Raw genomic sequence first — 18,069 nt, 5'->3', positions numbered from 1 at the left:
AACTTAATCCTGGTTCCAAAGTATAAGACACAAGTTTGTGGCGGTGGTGGAGAGCGAACCACAGATCTACGGTCCAGCACGCTAATTATTGGGCTAATATTTTTTTCTATAAAGGAACCAATATTTTTTCGCATTATACTTAGATACCCAATCCATCCTGAAACTTCAATTTTAGAAACGCCATTCATGTTAACCAAATCAATCTCCCTAATTAATATGTCTCCTAGGGAGATGGTAATATGTATTTACAAGTTAATGGCTCTAAAGCGAATCATATCTTCTTGTATCCATTCCTAAGGTCCTCTAATACACTTTTTACCAAATTACATGTAAATATATATATACATACATGGACAAAAAATACCGAATATCAAAATCACATTTTTTTTATGTTTTGCGATGGTGCAACCGATTTTTCAGTCTGGAATGTGGTTCACGTTAAGAAGCAAATAATAACATTATTTAGTATTGGTAACAATATGCAAACTGCAAATAATCACATTTTCTAATTCGGATAAGCATAGATACCTTTTCTTTCGAATTATTTGTAAAAGAGTGTCATTCTTCTTCATTCTGTTTTTCTGAAGGAATGCTGGAGACGGTCCTAAAAGGAGAGGTGATGACGAAGATGTACCTCTTATTACTATCAGTAAACCTGTTGAAAAAACTACAAAAATAAATAAAACAACTAGTCTAACTCACCAGAGAAGTACAGACAGCACAGGTTAGCATTTACGAGTTTTCGTGTCTTCTCTTATATATTGATGTCACAATTTCTTTCAGTTTTTTGAGAGTACAGAAATTATTATAACAATTGTTTTTAAAACTATTTCTTCTTATGAGATTATAATTTTTTGACATGAAAAAAGAGCATAAATAAATCCCACAGGCTTAACATTGTTGGTATAATGTAAATACAAAGAAAGATGGAGCTTAAGCTAGGTGTTGGTATTTTAACATAAATGGCACTGTATGAACACGTGAGCTAAGTGACCAATCGGATATCTCAATGGCTCACGTATAACTATCCCTAATTTTGAACTACTGGTCCGACAGGAGGTAGCCACACAATAATAAAAACAACAACAAAGTTTTGTTCGACTTTTAATCGAATAATGGAATTGATTGTTTATCACTTTTATAACGCACTCAGAGCTAAAAGCGACAGTCAACCCTATTACACTGTGTAACAAAATGTTTACTTTTTCATGTTCCTGGACAGAAAGTGTTATTTCCCAATTACTTATGTCTAAAGTAAATGGAAAAGACAAATTTTTCTCTTCAAACTTTGCTTTTGTGACCTGGGAGCGTATAACGAAAACATGATGGGAAACTATATCTGGGGGCTGATATGTGAAAGTGATTTACATTTACAGTCGCAAATCTCGAAAAACCACTCACTTTTAAACATTTTTGTATAACTTTAGTATAAATACATACAAATCTTGATTCATACGTTGTTTTATTTAGACCTTATGTAAATGAAAATGTTCAAATTTGCCAGTTTTTACATAGAATATATAGGTTAATTTCTAAATTTTATTATCCAAATTACAAAAGCAAAGTTTGAAGTGAATAATGGCCATTTTCTGTACTTTTACAACATAAGCAATCGAGAAATAACACATATTATCCAGGAACAAAATTTGTGTTATTTATTCCAGTAAGTCGGACAAAGCCGTTCTAGTTCACATGCACATAATAAACCGTTGAGATAAAAAAAAATGCATTAACAAACCTCAAAACAGCATCAGCAGATGACAAAATCCAAAGATGAATTAAGCTGTCTATTTGGAAGAAAAACAATCACTTTATAGTCTGGTGTCTTCGTTGGCAATCTACTTTAAACGAAAATATGTTCACAGCCCTCGCCCCTTTGAAAACTATGTAGGTTTTCATTAGACAGGTTATATTAGTTACGTATTAAATATTGTTTTTATGGAAACTACCGACTATGATACCTGTGTTTAACAGACATTTTTCTTTTGCTCTATTGTAAGTCTGTGAAAACCTGTTCGTTTGCTGTAGCATGTCTATCAACGTATTTTACATAGATATTGTTAAAAAACTATAAGACTTATTTCTGTATGTCTCTCTAAGATTATTTGTTCTCTACAGGGTCTGCCAGAACGCAGAGTGAAGGACAAGCGGAAATGATGGATAATAGGACTGTAAAAAGCCACTCGAATGACGAGAATGTAGAAATGACATTAGAAACAGAGTTTTCTACGAAAGGGACAGAACATGGAACTCCTGATAGCGTATCTCATCAAGATACTCTAGACGATCATATAGCAGATAAAAAGTACTCTAGACAACCTCTTATTGCACAAGAGAGTACACCAAAATACCAGGCGTGTGTCTCGGAGAACCAAGGGAGTGTCGAACTACTTGAGTTTAGCCTTTCTAGGGACGATGTTACTCTGTCCGACACAGATACTGTCGGGAAGAACTTGTCACATTCTGCAGCGACATTAGCATCACAAGACAATAATGAAAATAACACTTCACCAGTGCTTCTTTCGAATACCTTTATCGAACCTGAAGATCCTTCATCTACAGCCCCATCGGAAACGCTCAATTCACCAGAATTGACTGAAGTTAACGTAAATCAGTTATTAGAAAGTCATGTCTACACTCCAGAGTTACGTAATGACTGTAATACCACACAAGTTCTGCACTCAGGACATCCAAGTTACGCCAGTCATCCAGAGATCTCCTCACTTGAACCTGTGCAAGAAACGCACGAGGTTTCTCTGGTTGGCAGCTTGACACCAAGGTCAAGTGTAGAAAGATGTCCATCACCCATGGATACACTATTAAGGTAATACGTAACTGGATTTTAAAATTATAATTTTTCTAATGTTCTTACGTAGTATCTATTTTAACCTGAAATTGAGATTTTATCCGAATAATTTATGCAAATGGATTTTGAACCATCACATGTAACTTGTCGGAATGTAACATAGTAACATGGTTAACACGTTATTTATTTATTTTTTGTCGGTTATGGGCCAATAAGGACATTTGTAAAGTAACGACAGAAAACTGTAAGGTCACATCACAGTAAAATGTAACTTACTGGTTTACCACATTCAAGTTGATTAGTTTGATTCTTTAACACTTTGAGCAACTAAAGAAGAAAGACAGCAGTAATAATATGCAATTATTTAAAACATTTGCTACTTTCAGATGTAAAAAAAAACTCGTTATAAATTTATATTTATGTAATTTTAATAAAATAAGAAAACTGGGCAAGTTATAAGATAAAGCTTTTGAAAGTAATAAATTACTTACCGTGTGATTTTAGGCGCCATATTTGTTTATTTATTTGTTATTATGCTCGAAACTATACGATGACCTACGTGTGCTATGCCCATCGTAGGTATCGTGGATCGATTTTATTTTTGCATTATAAACTTTCAGACTTACTTCCGAGTTGTGAGGGGGGGAAGAAGAGATACAAAAATTTTATGTAAACATAAATAAATAAAAAAAATTATAATTAAGTCGATAAGTTTCAGCACAAAGTTAACTTGTCTTGAATGAATATAGTAATATCAAACAATAAGTTAGCAAAAACTAATAAATATTTTGCACTTTTATTCAACAAGATCCTATGAAATACATGTACGTATTATTTATATTTCATTAACATACGTACATGTATCATACCTCTTTCGCATCTATTTCAGTTTAGTATATGTTACTCGTCAATGAAAGTTAACATTTTTATCTTCTGTCTTGATTATTTCTTATTTACATTAATGCTTCACCTGTATTGTTTATGTACATAAAAAAATATGGAGCTGGTGTTAAATGCAGTTGTCTTTTTGTTTTGTTTTCACAAAAGTATAACTTGACATATTTAATAATGTTGAAAAGAGAGTTAAGTGTATCATTTTGCTGTCTCCTGGTCCAAAGTTGGAAGATTATTGTCGTGCTAAGAAACAAATGGTTTTTAAAAACAAAAACAATCTGAACAAAGAATCTTAGCACAATGTAACAGCTGTTATCATATGTAAAACCTCTATGTAATCGTCATATATTTCCGTGGACTTAATATGAGCTTCAAGACAAAAATTAGGGTGGCATTACTCCCCAAGCAGTAGAAAACATGTCATAAGTCTTGTCTAAATTTGAGATCAACTTCCGTAACACACTTGACCAGATAACACAACAAAGTTTCTTGAACTTTTATTAAAGGTGACAGCAGTGACAATAAGCACCTGCCCTCTTCATATGAATCAAGGTTTTATGTCTGTCAATGATGAACAGGTTCCCTTGTGGAGAACCAGTACAACATTTTTAAATATGAATGTTTTCTCCGTAGTTCATATACGATGTAGGAAGCAGGCCTATTTGTACGTTTTAAAGGTGGATTTATTACCTGACAGTACATGGTACTGGATAATGTTTTAAAATATTTTTTCGGTGTAACCAGGCTGGAATTTGTCATGACGCAAGCTAATGTCTCGTGTAATATGCTCAGGGTTGTGATGAACTGCTTTAAAAAATCAATTATACTTATTTTAAATTGACCATTAGAAATGCCCTAAACTCCACAGAACCACTTTTGCACCCCTTGGATTGTACATATCTTAACGTTTGAAATTGCTAAATAACTTTAGAAAACTTAGCATTCATCGAGTGGGGAGTGGGACAGGATACCCTTAAAGTGATCCACTTATTAAATAGCAATATGATCCTTTGTGCAGAAACTATCTGTCGGGGAGTCATAATTTTTTCCCAAATATCAATTTTTGTCAAATTTGACTCTTTCAGATAGACTGTTTCAATAAGGTGATACTGATGTTTCATGTATTGCTACTACTGATGTACTATAAAAGGAGCTTATTAGTTATTTCTAATAAGTGACTGAATTGTGACTCTAAAAACATATTTTATTTTAAACTTTGTTGCTACAAATACTGTTGCCAAGGGAACCAAATCGAGTACTAAACCAATAGAAAATTTGAGTACTATTGTTGTACCCGAATGACTCACGGTTTTGAACACTATATATATATATACTTGCATACCTATATATACATATAGGTAATAATAACAATCAATGAAAAGTACCGCTATAAATATGACGTTATAATAAGTAGCCTTTCTGAATAGTTGACGACTGATAACACCAGATAAACAACTTCAGCCTAAGAATAATTCACTAAGAAGTTATTAAAATATCGTTTGTAAGGTTTTTTACGTATATATACATGTATATATAATTTATATTATTTTCATTTTTCTTCGCAGGAGGGCTAAGATCCAAAGACTGGATACTGATTCCCTATAAAACGCCATTAAGACCTTGTTATGTCTATCATGAATAAAAATCAATTGTTTTTATCATTTGGCAATTTGTATTAATTCTGTGGATATAATTATATAAAGTGTTATTACGTATATTTATGTCAATATATATCTTTTTACGATGTACACAACATTTCTCTTTCTTCCAAATAAACATTAAAAAATGTAGTATTATCTCATAATTAAAGAAAAATCACACGATGACTGAGAGTTCTTCAGAACCTCGAACCCAGCTAGCTCGATAAGCGTTGGTATTGAACAACATAACATGTACCGTCGTCAGTGGTGTGTATCTAGTCAGGTGGGGATGGAAATATTAGTCTACTGTTCTTACTGGAAAATTGGTCTGGTTTAAATTATTATGAGAACCACATTCAAGTACCTTAATGTTGATAAAGCTTTCTGCAAAATATTGTGGTCCAAATAAATGGCTTACGGTCATAACGAACGTTACCAAGTCAAAATAATCTTGGAAATTAGCAAAGTATAGTGAACTTACACGATGGGCAACGGCTTATTACAGTTGAAGAAATGTTTATCTCTATTGTTACTATTAACTATATTTGTCATAACATGGCTGTATTGAGCCGGCCTCTCGCTAGTACAGTGGTATGTCTACGGATTTACGACTCACAATCAGCGGTTCGATTCCCCGCGGTGGACTCAGCAAATAGCCCGATGTGGCTTTGCTATAAGAAAAATAAACACATACACTGTATTGAGCCTATTACATTTCTTACACTGTATTCTTTATTCCGTCCTTTAAGTTCCTTCAACGAGAAGAAGAATGTAAAATTTTATTTCAACCTTACAATATCTTATGACAAGTATAATAAATTACAATCATGCTCTTTGGGCTTATAGAAGACATTCACATTATAACTTTGATATTACTGCAGTCTTTGGGACAATTAAAGGCATTCAATATTAGTGCATTTGTTTCGTTAGACACAAACACCGTTTATATAGCATTCTATGTCTACCATCATTTATATTATAACAAATATGTTAGTTACAAGAACACGAATCTCTCTTAGTTTCATGTATAATCACAACACAGTGTCAGCTAAAAGTAATATAGTAATGTAGTGCATTCGTTGGCGGGCTTTAATAAATAATCGGTTGAAAGTAATTCAATGTCCTATGCCTTTTGACTCTTCCGGTTATTTTATTTTCAAATGTACTTTTATGTGTAAGTTTTCATTTGCTTGTGTTGTCAGTCTAAGAACTCACTGTCAAATTGTAGTGTGAATACTCTTAAAATTTTCTGTTTGAATATTTTCTGAGATTTATAATTATTAATCAATTTCTAAGACTGAGGGGTTGATATTTTGTTGTTTTCTCATACATTCAAATGTTACAGGCAAGTGAACTTAACGTTCTTGTGAGTTTACCTGTTTTGTTTGTTACAAGATCTTTCTTCGTTTGGTTATGCCCACAGTGGACGTACAACGCTAGAAACCTGGTTTCGATGCAGGTGGTGGGCAAAACACAAATAGCTCAATGCGTAAACGCAAAGAGTATTCGCTGTTCTCAATCTTAACAGTAGTTTATATGAAAATAGGCTAAAGGACCTGGTTAAAGACCTCCAAGGCTCTAGTATAGTTATCCTTAATTTAGAAATGTATTCTAAAGACGGCTGGTATGGGTAATAAAATTTTATTTAAAATAAAGTATAGAACAACGTTTCAACCTTTTTAAGTTATTTTCGTGAAACTTAAAATTCTCGATATGATACAGTATGTGGACTCCACTGGCGGTAAATGGTTTAAAAACAAACTCGTAATTTGAAAGTTAAGACATCTGAGGAGTGTTAATGTAAATATATAAATTAAATCCAAACAGTAAGTCACTCTTATTGTAAGATATAGGCGACGTGTTTCAGAAAGTGTGGTCTAATAAAAATAAACCAACAAAATGTATTGAAAGAAACGGAGAAACTGAAGTCTCATTTGTTTACCTTTTTTCAAAGATGTTATTTTATGCTCAGCATTCTGGCATGAACATTTCAAGTGGTCACAAATCTAGTACGTAAAGAAAAGAGAAAATACAAATAAAAAAAGGTAAGAAACTGAAAATATAAAGTAAAATGTTTGAGATATGAAAAGAAACTAAGACAGAGTACGGAAAACACAGATATCAAACAAAATGATCAAAATCCTAATAAATCGAAGAGAAAGCTCAATCGCTTTTAGAAACATGAAGGGTAAAGAAATGTGTGATACCATTAATTGGAAAGAGACGTATCACATACACTCTCTAATTGATATTTCTTAATCTGTACTGATAAGTTGTAACGTAATTTGTTTGTTTTGAATTTTGCGCAAAGCTACACGAGGGCTATCTGCACCAACTGTTCCTAATTTAGCAGTGTAAGACTAGAGGGAAGGCAGCTAGTCATCAATACCCACCGCCAACTCTTGGGCTACTCTTTTACCAACAAATAGTGGGATTGACCATCACTTTATAACGCCCCTACGGCTGAAAGAACGAGCATGTTTGGTGCGAGCGAGATTCGAACCTGCGACCCTCGGATTATGAGTCGAACGGCTTAACACGCTTGGCCATGCCGGGCCCTCGGAATTTGTTATAAAACTGTTAAACTTTCTTGAATTAGTTAGTTTTCTCAACTCCAAAGCTGCACCATGGGCTATCTACATTGTGCCTACTGCGGGTATTAAACCCAGATTTTTAACGTTATAGCGGTAAAACTTACTATTGAACCACCAAGAGACATTGAAGTGAGAAAAAATGTATTAAACAGTTATTAATATAGGAAGTTTTAAAATAGAATCTAATATTTGAAATATTTTACAGTGATTTGCTTAGAAAAACATTAATGATTATTTGAATTTGACTGTTGTCGTAATTTTTTGAATTACACAAATCTCTGGAACATTTATGTTAATTAATTACTTAATGTAAGATAAACATCAAACTGTCTTTTGTGAAGCTTCAAAATCCAATTCATTGATTTAAGTTTCAAACGTGAATTTTGTTTAATTTGGTCATTAAGACAAAAATCTAATTATAATTAAAATTACCAGAAGTAATATTATGAACAAATACTTAATAAAAGTCGATAGAAGATATTAATTCAGTGCATTGAATATTCAACGTTACCTTTTTCTTACGTTTTGATTTCTGATGAGTTAAAACACATTTACAAAGACTATTTTTCATTTACCTCCAACGAAATGTGATTTAAATTTTTCTTATGCAAAATAAACTAGGTAATAAAATATTTCTAAACAATTCTGCTGTGTTTTGAGTCCGTCTGAAAAGACTGAACTGGTTAGGGAATAAAAATAATGGCAAACATTATCTTAAATATATCGTTAATAATCATAACTTTTAAACTTGAAAGTGAAATTTCTTCTATTGGATAAAGCACAAATATTCGACTCCTCTTAAGAATTTTTAATATAATATAAACCGGCAATACTGGTTGTAACTTTTTTATCATTATAAAAAAAGCAGTTAAAGCACACAATAGTGCGTAAAATAATTTACACGAACAGAATAATACGTTTCCATTTCAAGTTGATATTGTTTCAAATGTTGATTTAAACTTCCTACCACTAATTGCAATCCCCAAGTTTATATCAGACCACTTCTGGGTTATCGTTGTGTATTTCTTGTTCTGTACCTGACTATGTAAGCAAAGTTGAGTTATAATAATGCTTTCAGTTTTTGTTTTCAAGTGCGTGTGTGGATTCCTTATAGCAAAGCCACATCGGACTACATGATGAGTACACCGAGGGGAATCGAACCCCTGATTTTAGCCTTGTAACTCCGTAGAGTTACTGCTATACTAGCGAGGGACTTTACGAAAGCCTTTTTCCTCTATACTTGAAACTAGTAGTCTTCCACTTATTACTGCTTTGACTATTACTTATTTCTATAATTTACTTAATGAGGCTTTTATTATTATTTTTATTTGCAAATACTTTTTCACTAAATAATAATTCCTTTTTATAGAGCATCCTTCCCTTATAACTTTACAGTTTCTTCACTGATTCCAAATTTATACCCCAAGTTTTATTTTTAACTTCTTTCTCTGCTTACATGTTCTTTCCCGTTACGTTGTATTTCTTTCTTTTTTTACACTGTACCTTTCTGTTTTACTAGCTATATTATTTATTATTTATTTTAATGGTCTTTGTAACCTTATTTCTTTTTTTATACTGTATTATTTCTTTCATCATTCAGTGAGATGACTTTCATGATATCTGCGTATTCTCCTTAACAACACCAGAGGTCTGTTCCTCACTCATTTTTGTCTTAGCCGCGGTTCTTCGTACTCAGCGTTTCTGCCAAGTTATGAGGGACACACATTCACATTGGTTGTGTTTAGTTTCGTTGTGAAAATCAAGCTGACTTTTTCTCTTAAATAATTATAATTATTGTATATTATTTTGCTGATATAGACAAGAGAAACGAGCAGAACAATGATGTTTTCAACCGTTTATTCAAACTGATACGTTTCATGAAAACATATCGGTCTAAGACATGGAAGGCAATAGCTCAATCGTGGAAGGTAATAGTTCAATCGGTGGTGTTCCATACCCTACCGATGTGAATTATTCTTTTAAAAGAGAACTTTATCGAGTCAGCATTCCAATCATGTTAGCGACATGCGTCATTTCTATAAAATTAAACTTAATTGTTATAATATCTGTCAAATGTGTCCGTCAGACAGTTTCTCCTACTCTCTGTTTCAGCTTGAGTCTGGCCGCAGCTGATGCCTATGCTTCGTTAATATTTGGACTTGGGCTAGTTCTCAACAGCCTCCTTCCCGTCGTATACAACGTTAAGTTTGAAACGCGCTGCATCGCCCTTGTTCTGGAGGCTTTTCGGTTAGGTGGACTCTCTGTTTCTGTATACCACCTTCTAGCTTTGACTGTAAACCACTATGTCGGTATTGCTCGCCCACTACATTATTCTACAACCGTGACCCACCGAACAGTGACAGCAACTATTATAAGTATATGGATTGGTTCTTTGTGTTTCTTCTTTTTGTATTTTTCTAGTGTACCAAACCAAGGTTTTCAGTCATTTGGATGCGAAGATAATTCTTTTTACCAACTGTCAACGTTTAGAACTGTAGTGTCTTCACTGTTCCTCCTGCCTCTGCTTTTAATGACAGCTGTATACATCCACATATTCTTGATAGTTCGTCAGCACCAACGTTTGCAGGTCTCCTCATTTTGTCAGTTCAACCGAAACGTGAAATCTGTTGTCACCACTCTGCTTATTATCGGGACTTACTTCGTGTGTTGGGTGCCTGCATTGCTTTATTTCGCAGTGACTTGTCTGGACTGTATTGTACCCCACACCAGTATTCCTGAACACATTCGCCTGCCGGTGGGAATTGTTGCAAACAGTCTCATTATTCTGAAATCTCTGGTGAATCCAGTAATTTACACTGGTCGTATGACTGAAGTGCAAGAAGCTGTCCGAGACATAATACTCTTATATTGTGGGGCAAGGTCACAATCCGTTACGTCCAGACAAAGATCTGTAGTCCGGAGAAATGGAGTTCGCTTTTCTTCGATAAGGACAATTTCCTTCCGTATGTCACCCTATGAAGAAAGTTATATGTAGTTAGTTGCTCATATCTTAAAAAAGAAGTCTAGTTATTGGAATGTTGTTCAGATGTCGCCCTAACCGTTTTTTCTGTAAACTTTTGTGATTACAGTATAACCTAATGATGAATGTCAAAACTGAATTAACCGATAACTTTTTTATTTTCTCCATTTTCTTCTCCTAAGTTTTATATTTTTGTTAAATTTGGCCCAATCTAAGCTTTGTAAATCCTCGTTAACTACATGAATAACTTATAATTCAATGTACATCGATATATATGGAGTTTTAAAAAAGCTAGATTTTGTACCTTGTATCATTCCTACTAATATAAATTCTCGTGAAACAGAAAGAGCGCGTGACAAAAAGATAAAATAATGTTCACATTCTGTTCTGATTTTTAGTTTTCATTGATATTTTAACAATATCGCAAAAAAATATTACCTATCATACAGCAGGTGGAATTTACGTGTCAAAATCTGTGGAATGACTTAATTTATATAAATTCAAAAATATATTTCATATTTTGTTACTTAACATCATATAATATTTCATTTTGTTAATTTTATTTTTGTCGCATATCTTATTCCTAAACACTGGAGTCTGTAATTTATGTCGTGTACCTTAAAGTTTAATTTTGCAATACTTTGTGCTAATTTTGCAAGTATTTACACATTTGACTGTGCCCCTATACAGTTCTAAGCCTACACTAGTTATCCTGATGTCGTTTATAATTGTTATCAGATTAGTCATGCGTATTTTTAGTATAAAATAAATAATCCATTTGACTCGTATCAGGTCCTTTCACTGTATTTGTTTCGAAATATTTAAAACATGAGGACAGAGTAAGATACACTTTTGCTTTGGTTGGCTCAAGTTTTCATGTTTGTCAGTCATTTGTCTGCTGTCTCCAGTCATGTTACTGTCATACATGATGTCATGATACACCTGGATAGTAACATTTAACTCGATATGCTTAAAACATTTGACAATACTTGTTAACTTTGTTATGTGCGTCGAAACCAGTGTTTAGCGCTATAAGTCCTACGACTTAACCATGAGAAACTGAGGGACTTTTCAAAAGTGTAAATGACCAACTTATTTTTCTAAATTTTGTAAATATAACCCTTAAGACACTCTAGTCAGTATCATATCTTCCAAAGTAACTCTTACGAGATTCAGCGGTAATTTGAAGACACTTAAAATTTGGGATTAGTTTACTGCGGGCGGTGTGAGGGGGCACTGCATACCAAATAAACGGTGAATAAACTTGGGTTTTTATTTCTGAAGTTATTATTTGCTGTGTAAACGTTTTGGTATTTATTTATGCTTAAAACCAGCCTTATGAAATAGGGAAAGCTAACATTACAAACGTTTCGCTTATTTAAGTCAAATACTTTTAATCCTTAAAGATTGTACAGTTTGTTACGTTTCAGACATTGAAAGGAACAATATGAAGTTTCTGATACTTATAATTAAAGCTTGTTAATTTAGAAATAAAATACAGAAAGTATCTCTAAGTAATAGTCCTCACTATTTGGAATATCTTAGGATTCTTTCATTTTTCGAAAAATAAAAGGGTATTTTTTTCCCGGCATGATCTCTACTCCATTCGACGAACGAATTAAAAAATTTCGGTATTACGTGGAAAAATATTCAAATGTGTCGTGATGTAAAATATTCCAACTTCATAAATTTATAATCCTATTTAAAAAACCTCTTTTCTGACTTAATTTTGGAATCTGTAAGGTTAATTTGATTTTCATAATTGTTTTCATTTGATGGGTTTTTCATAATGTTGAAGTTTTGGACAGTTGAGACAACATAGTCTTGTGATGTATTACAATGTATGTAACTAATACGTAAGCATTCTTAGGATGCTTAAATCTTGGACAGTAAGAATAAAATTATAGTATTGTAATGTATTATAAGTATGGGACTAATATCCAAGCATTCTCAGAACGTTGACATTTTGGATTGTAATAAGAAAGACGTGGTCTTGTAAAAAATGCCGAAGAATAGGACTAATGACCAAGATTTCAACATTCTAGAAAACGCACCAAATTCTGACTGTTTTTTTTTTATTTTACTACTCTACTTAAGAAAAGATGTGTAATATAAAGGCTTCAAAACGAGATATTTCAATTTAAAATTATTAAATCTAGAGATTTATTACCGATTTAGTTTAAATTTAGACCATCTTCAACTTTGTTGTTATTTACGATAAGAGAAATTTACTTCTTTAAGCTGGCGAAGCGATATAATATTTAAACCATGATTTGATTTGAATATTAAGGCTATATTTAATAATTCTATAGTGTTCAAGAAAAGAAATGTGCTTGAAAATAGGAATTGTAATTCAAAATTTTTAAAACTAGAAGGTCATTACGGATATTTTCCAAATTTAATTCATCTTTGATCTTGTTTTCATTCTGCATCATATAAACATACTTTTTAAAAAGTTTACGAAACGATATAACATTTTCATTAAAGCCGTTTCTCTAATAAATAAAAAGAATTGGAGATTTCACATTTAATTTTCTTTTAAATTTTGGAATTATTGACGATTCTCTTTATTTCTTAGAAAAAACATGATAGAAAATAGTTATAACTTTAGTATCATATCACTTCATAAGCTACAAAAAAAAGCAAATTTCTCGTATCCAGAAGGCCCGGCATGGCCAAGCGTGTTAAGGCGTGCGACTCGCAATCTGAGGGTCGCGGGTTCGCATTCCCATCGCGCCAAACATGCTCGCCCTTTCAGCCGTGGGGGCGTTATAATGTTACGGTCAATCCCACTATTCGTTGGTAAAAGAGTAGCCCAAGAGTTGGCGGTAGGTGGTGATGACTAGCTGCTTTCCCTCTAGTCTTACACTGTTAAATTAGGGACGGCTAGCAGAGATAGCCCTCGAATAGCTTTGTGCGAATTTCGAAAGCAAACAATCGTATCCAGAATAAAAATATCTTTTTTAAGCCTATAACTTTTTTTAAGAATCATGATAAAATAAAAAAGTAAACTAAGTTTTTACAACAAATCTAAGCTTAAATATCTGGTATTTTCATGAAAAAAGTCCATTTTGAAAAGTAACATGAGGTGCATCTTTCTACTCCAATAATATGAAAGTAAAATGTTTTCTAAAATTAAAAAAACACAGTCTTGGTATCTGTCACGGTTTGTTTTGTTTTTGAATTTTGCGTAATGCTGCACGAGGGCTGTCTGTTCTAGCCGTCCCTAATTTAGCAGTGTAAGACTAGAGAGAAGGCAGCTAGTCATCACTACCCATCGCCAACTCTTGGGCTACTCTTTTATCAATGAATAGTGGGATTGATCGTCATATTATAATGTCCCCGCGGCTAAAAGGGCGAACATCAGGGGCGTAGATCCTGGAGGATGGAGGGTATACATTCTCTCTTCATTTCAGGTGGGGGGTACGGTGCATACAATCATCCCCCCCCTACAGCTTGGTCTGTTGAATTGTTTTATTGCGTCACAGGTCTACAAATTGTGTGTTTGTTCTTGTGATTCTCGTGTTCTTACCAATCGAATTACATAATTAGGCCTAGATGTAGGCTTTTTCATTAGCCGAAATGTACATCTTTAATATAGGCGTGCTTCTGAGCTTTTCGATCTAAGCGATAGTTCGTAAGTATCAGTCAGTAGGCCTAAGTATAAATGCAAGTATCGTGGCAACAAGATTACTCTGTGACTGCATGTTCACAGCTTTCAGGTTCACGTAATCAGAGATTACCAAGTTGCAAATTGAACAGTCCACATAAGTGGTTGCAAAAATCATCCCCCCCCATCGCGTGTAAAAAATATATGCCCCTGGCAAACATGTTTAGAGGGACGGGGATTCGAACCCGCAACTATCAAATTACGAGTCGAGTGCCTTAACCACCTGGCTATGCTGGTCCGTATTTGTCTCGTAAAATCAATTTAAAAAAAAACTACAACAGTTACTGAATTTCAAGTTTGAAGTTAAACACAAAACTCAAGAATAGGTTATCTGTGCTGTTTGCCACAAGTATCGATCGTTTTTGTTTGTTATTAAAATTAAACACAAAACTACACAAAGGGCGATTTGTGCTCTACCCAACACGGGTATCGAAATCCACTTTCTAGCGTTGTAAATCTCCAGACGTTCCGCTGTGCCACTGGAAGGCGAGTTGTATTTGAGCAGTAGTTTTTTTAAGCATCCTTTTAAAATATATTTGTAAAGTTACATATAATTTTGTTTCACTCGAGAATCAGAAAATTTTATAAAGTTATGATTTTTTTGAGCAATAATTTAGAAATCGCTAACAAATATTGAAACTTTTGAAGGAGAGAATAAAACTGGATATAGAGGGTGGATGGAAGATAATAATAAAAGTATTACGGCACGATAACAAAACATGGATATGTCAATTATTACATTCTATTTGAGACATATTAAGGTATATGCATTTTGGAATATTGTTTGCTTTAATGACAATTTGTTCAGACTTACTCAAGGACTACATATGTTAGCTGACTCTAATTTTGCGTTGGTAGACTAGTGGTAATGCAACGACTCAAACAGACAGCTCTTGGGATATTCTTGTTTGACAAAATAATGATATTTGCCTTTTACACCTATAACCTATCCACGGCCTCAAAATGCGAAAGTGATTATTTTTCCTGTCATAACAGAGCACGAGTATTGAGTTCATAGATCCACACACAGCAAGCACACTTACTGTATAACCACGATCAACACATGGCGAATAAAAAAAAAAATATGTGTGGTTCTTCCACCAGCACTCCAATAATACAAAACTCAGATTAAACTGTAGTTAATGTAGTCGTAGTTTGAAATGTATATTTGTTTTGTCACACAACTTCTTGGAATTAGACAAAAATAAATGTTGTTCCTGCTTCCTTCAGTGAGAAAAGAAAGGGAAGCGGATGTTGACGTCGACTGTTTCAAATACTCTGGCAACTTTAGTTGAAGAGAACAACTGCTTTCATAACTGAACATATAACATTCTATAGCTGATTTATAATAATAATCAGATTAAACAAGAAATAAACAGGATATTCACCATTGCACTAAGTGTCTTTGTAGTAAATATTTTCTAATTTCGGTTTTATTACATTACTATTTCAAAATTTGCCATATTTCAACTAGGTAGTTAATTTGTTATTGTTAGGCACTGATTTCAACTTTGTTCAGTTTAAGGTTTCAAAATCTCAGAACTTTTTTTCCTCTATTTTTACTCATCATTGTAAATTTTGGCAAGAAAGTAAAATGAAGCCTATGTTATCATTCAATTCAATATTTTTTAATGAGTTATGACGGTTTCATGAAGTCATATCTGTCATCAGTGTACAGCTGATAAGTTTCTCAAACCTTATCTAATTTTCTGGATTAACACTGTAGTGAGAAAAGGACAATCTAAAACTTATACATATAACAGGCTCTCTTTTATTAATTAATTTATTTGACCTTTTTCACCTTTACTGATGAAGAATGGAATTCTACGAAACTAACCAAATTCAGTGTTTGTTTCAGAAGTTCGTTCTTAGTTATACAAAGACTATTTTCTCTAACAGTTCTAATTTTTAATTGATAGATAAAAGGGAGAGCACCGAACGTAAACTCTTGGGCTACTACCATTGAATAGTAAAAAAATTGATGTTCAAATCCTACTGTTTAAAATGAAGGGCACCTTTCGATTTTGTGACAACGGGGCACGAACCAAGAACTTTCATATCCACATTCAAGCGACGGAACAACGCCCAGCTTCTAATTCATTCGCAAGTGTTGAATGAAATAAAGTACTGGGTTTCATGTCTCTTGCGGAAGTTCACAATTTTCACGATAAGAGACGTAATTGACAGTGAAATTGTTTACTTGACTGTCTCCCGATACAGGTCCTGCCATCACTTTAAAATTTGTAACCAGTTAAGCGTTCCATTGCTGATGGGAGTCACGTTAAGCTAAGTAGTGATGTAAATTTTATATATATATATATATATATATATAAATCCTTTAAAAATACTTGAACTTTAGTAGAGTACGTTGCACAGACCTGGAAATTGTGTGATTATGTTGGATGTGGTAAAGTCGTTATGAAGTGTTACAAAAATAATACCCAGCGTTTTTACATAGCCCTATCGCTTTGACAGAACTCTGAGCAATCCTACATTTTTGTAATTTCACAGCTATTAAATTCTCAAAACAAAGAATAATTTTGTTTTGTTTGTTTGTTGAATTTCACTCAAAGCTACACTAGAGCTATCTGCACTAGTAATCCCTAATTTAACAATGTGAGATTAGAGGGAAGGAACTAGTCATCATCACCCACCGCCAACTCTTGGGCTAGTCTTTTACCAACGTATAGTGAGATTGACCGTAACTTTACAACGCCACCATGACTGAGAGGGCGAACATATTTGGTGTGACAGGGATTCGGACCCATGACACTCGGATGACTCGAGTGCTCTAAACTCCCAGGCCAAGCCGAATAACCTTATAAATAGTAAATGTTCATGACCAGTCATTGCACCCATTCACAGATAAAGCTTTCACGTTATTCACTTGTTATAATCTTTCTTCTCGTGAAATAAGAAATTGACAATGTTGGTGCATCGAGCACACACTTTGGGTGTACTTTTGTACCTATTTTATATATATTTTTATATGATCTTAAGATTTTGAACGACTTTTTTGGTTGGTCATGCAGATAGGTGTTAAATACATTAAGCAAGGCAGTAAATTCATTCTGTATTTCTGATAAACAAAATCACTTTACTAAGCACACTTTTGAGCATCTGCTGAAAAACATCTCTAGTCTTATATATGTGAAAATGGCTGGTATGGGTAGAGAAAACTCTATGTAGAGGAGCGAACAACATTTCGACCTTTTTCGGTCATTGTGAGGTTCACAAAGAAAGAAAGAGGTAAATGACCGATAACCGTCATCACGGATTATCATCTCTAGTCTTGGTAGCAAAATCTTTGTGTGTATATATGTATACATATATATAAAACTAACTTGTTTTGTTTTTTTTTAATATTTACGTATGATACTCAAATTTTATTTGGGTCGTGGCCACCTTAAGACTAAAAATTTGAAAATAATATCTTACTGTAGATTTAAGTTAAATGATTTGCATTCGTACTGAAATATCATTAG

General features: G+C 33.4%; 2 protein-coding genes across 2 annotated transcripts in view; both read left to right on the top strand.

The window, feature by feature from the left end:
* Positions 1-5,542, top strand: part of LOC143230824 (transmembrane channel-like protein) — a 100,904-nt gene extending 95,362 nt beyond the window's left edge. The window contains exons 24-26 of the mRNA XM_076465024.1: positions 588-724; positions 2,119-2,824; positions 5,266-5,542. Coding sequence (XP_076321139.1) covers positions 588-724; positions 2,119-2,824; positions 5,266-5,305 — 883 coding nt within the window. The 3' untranslated portion in view covers positions 5,306-5,542. The remainder of the gene's footprint in view (positions 1-587; positions 725-2,118; positions 2,825-5,265) is intronic.
* Positions 5,543-9,682: 4,140 nt separating this feature from the next.
* Positions 9,683-11,610, top strand: LOC143230821 (adrenocorticotropic hormone receptor-like). Its single transcript, XM_076465007.1, has one exon. The coding sequence runs from the start codon at positions 9,835-9,837 to the stop codon at positions 10,927-10,929; it is 1,095 nt and encodes a 364-aa protein (XP_076321122.1). The 5' UTR covers positions 9,683-9,834; the 3' UTR covers positions 10,930-11,610.
* Positions 11,611-18,069: the final 6,459 nt, after the last annotated feature.

The sequence above is a fragment of the Tachypleus tridentatus genome, chromosome 10 (assembly GCF_004210375.1).
Source record: "Tachypleus tridentatus isolate NWPU-2018 chromosome 10, ASM421037v1, whole genome shotgun sequence".
NCBI lineage: Eukaryota > Metazoa > Arthropoda > Merostomata > Xiphosura > Limulidae > Tachypleus > Tachypleus tridentatus.
The sequence above is the reverse complement of the archived record's forward strand: the minus strand, read 5'-3'. Positions and strand labels throughout refer to the sequence as shown.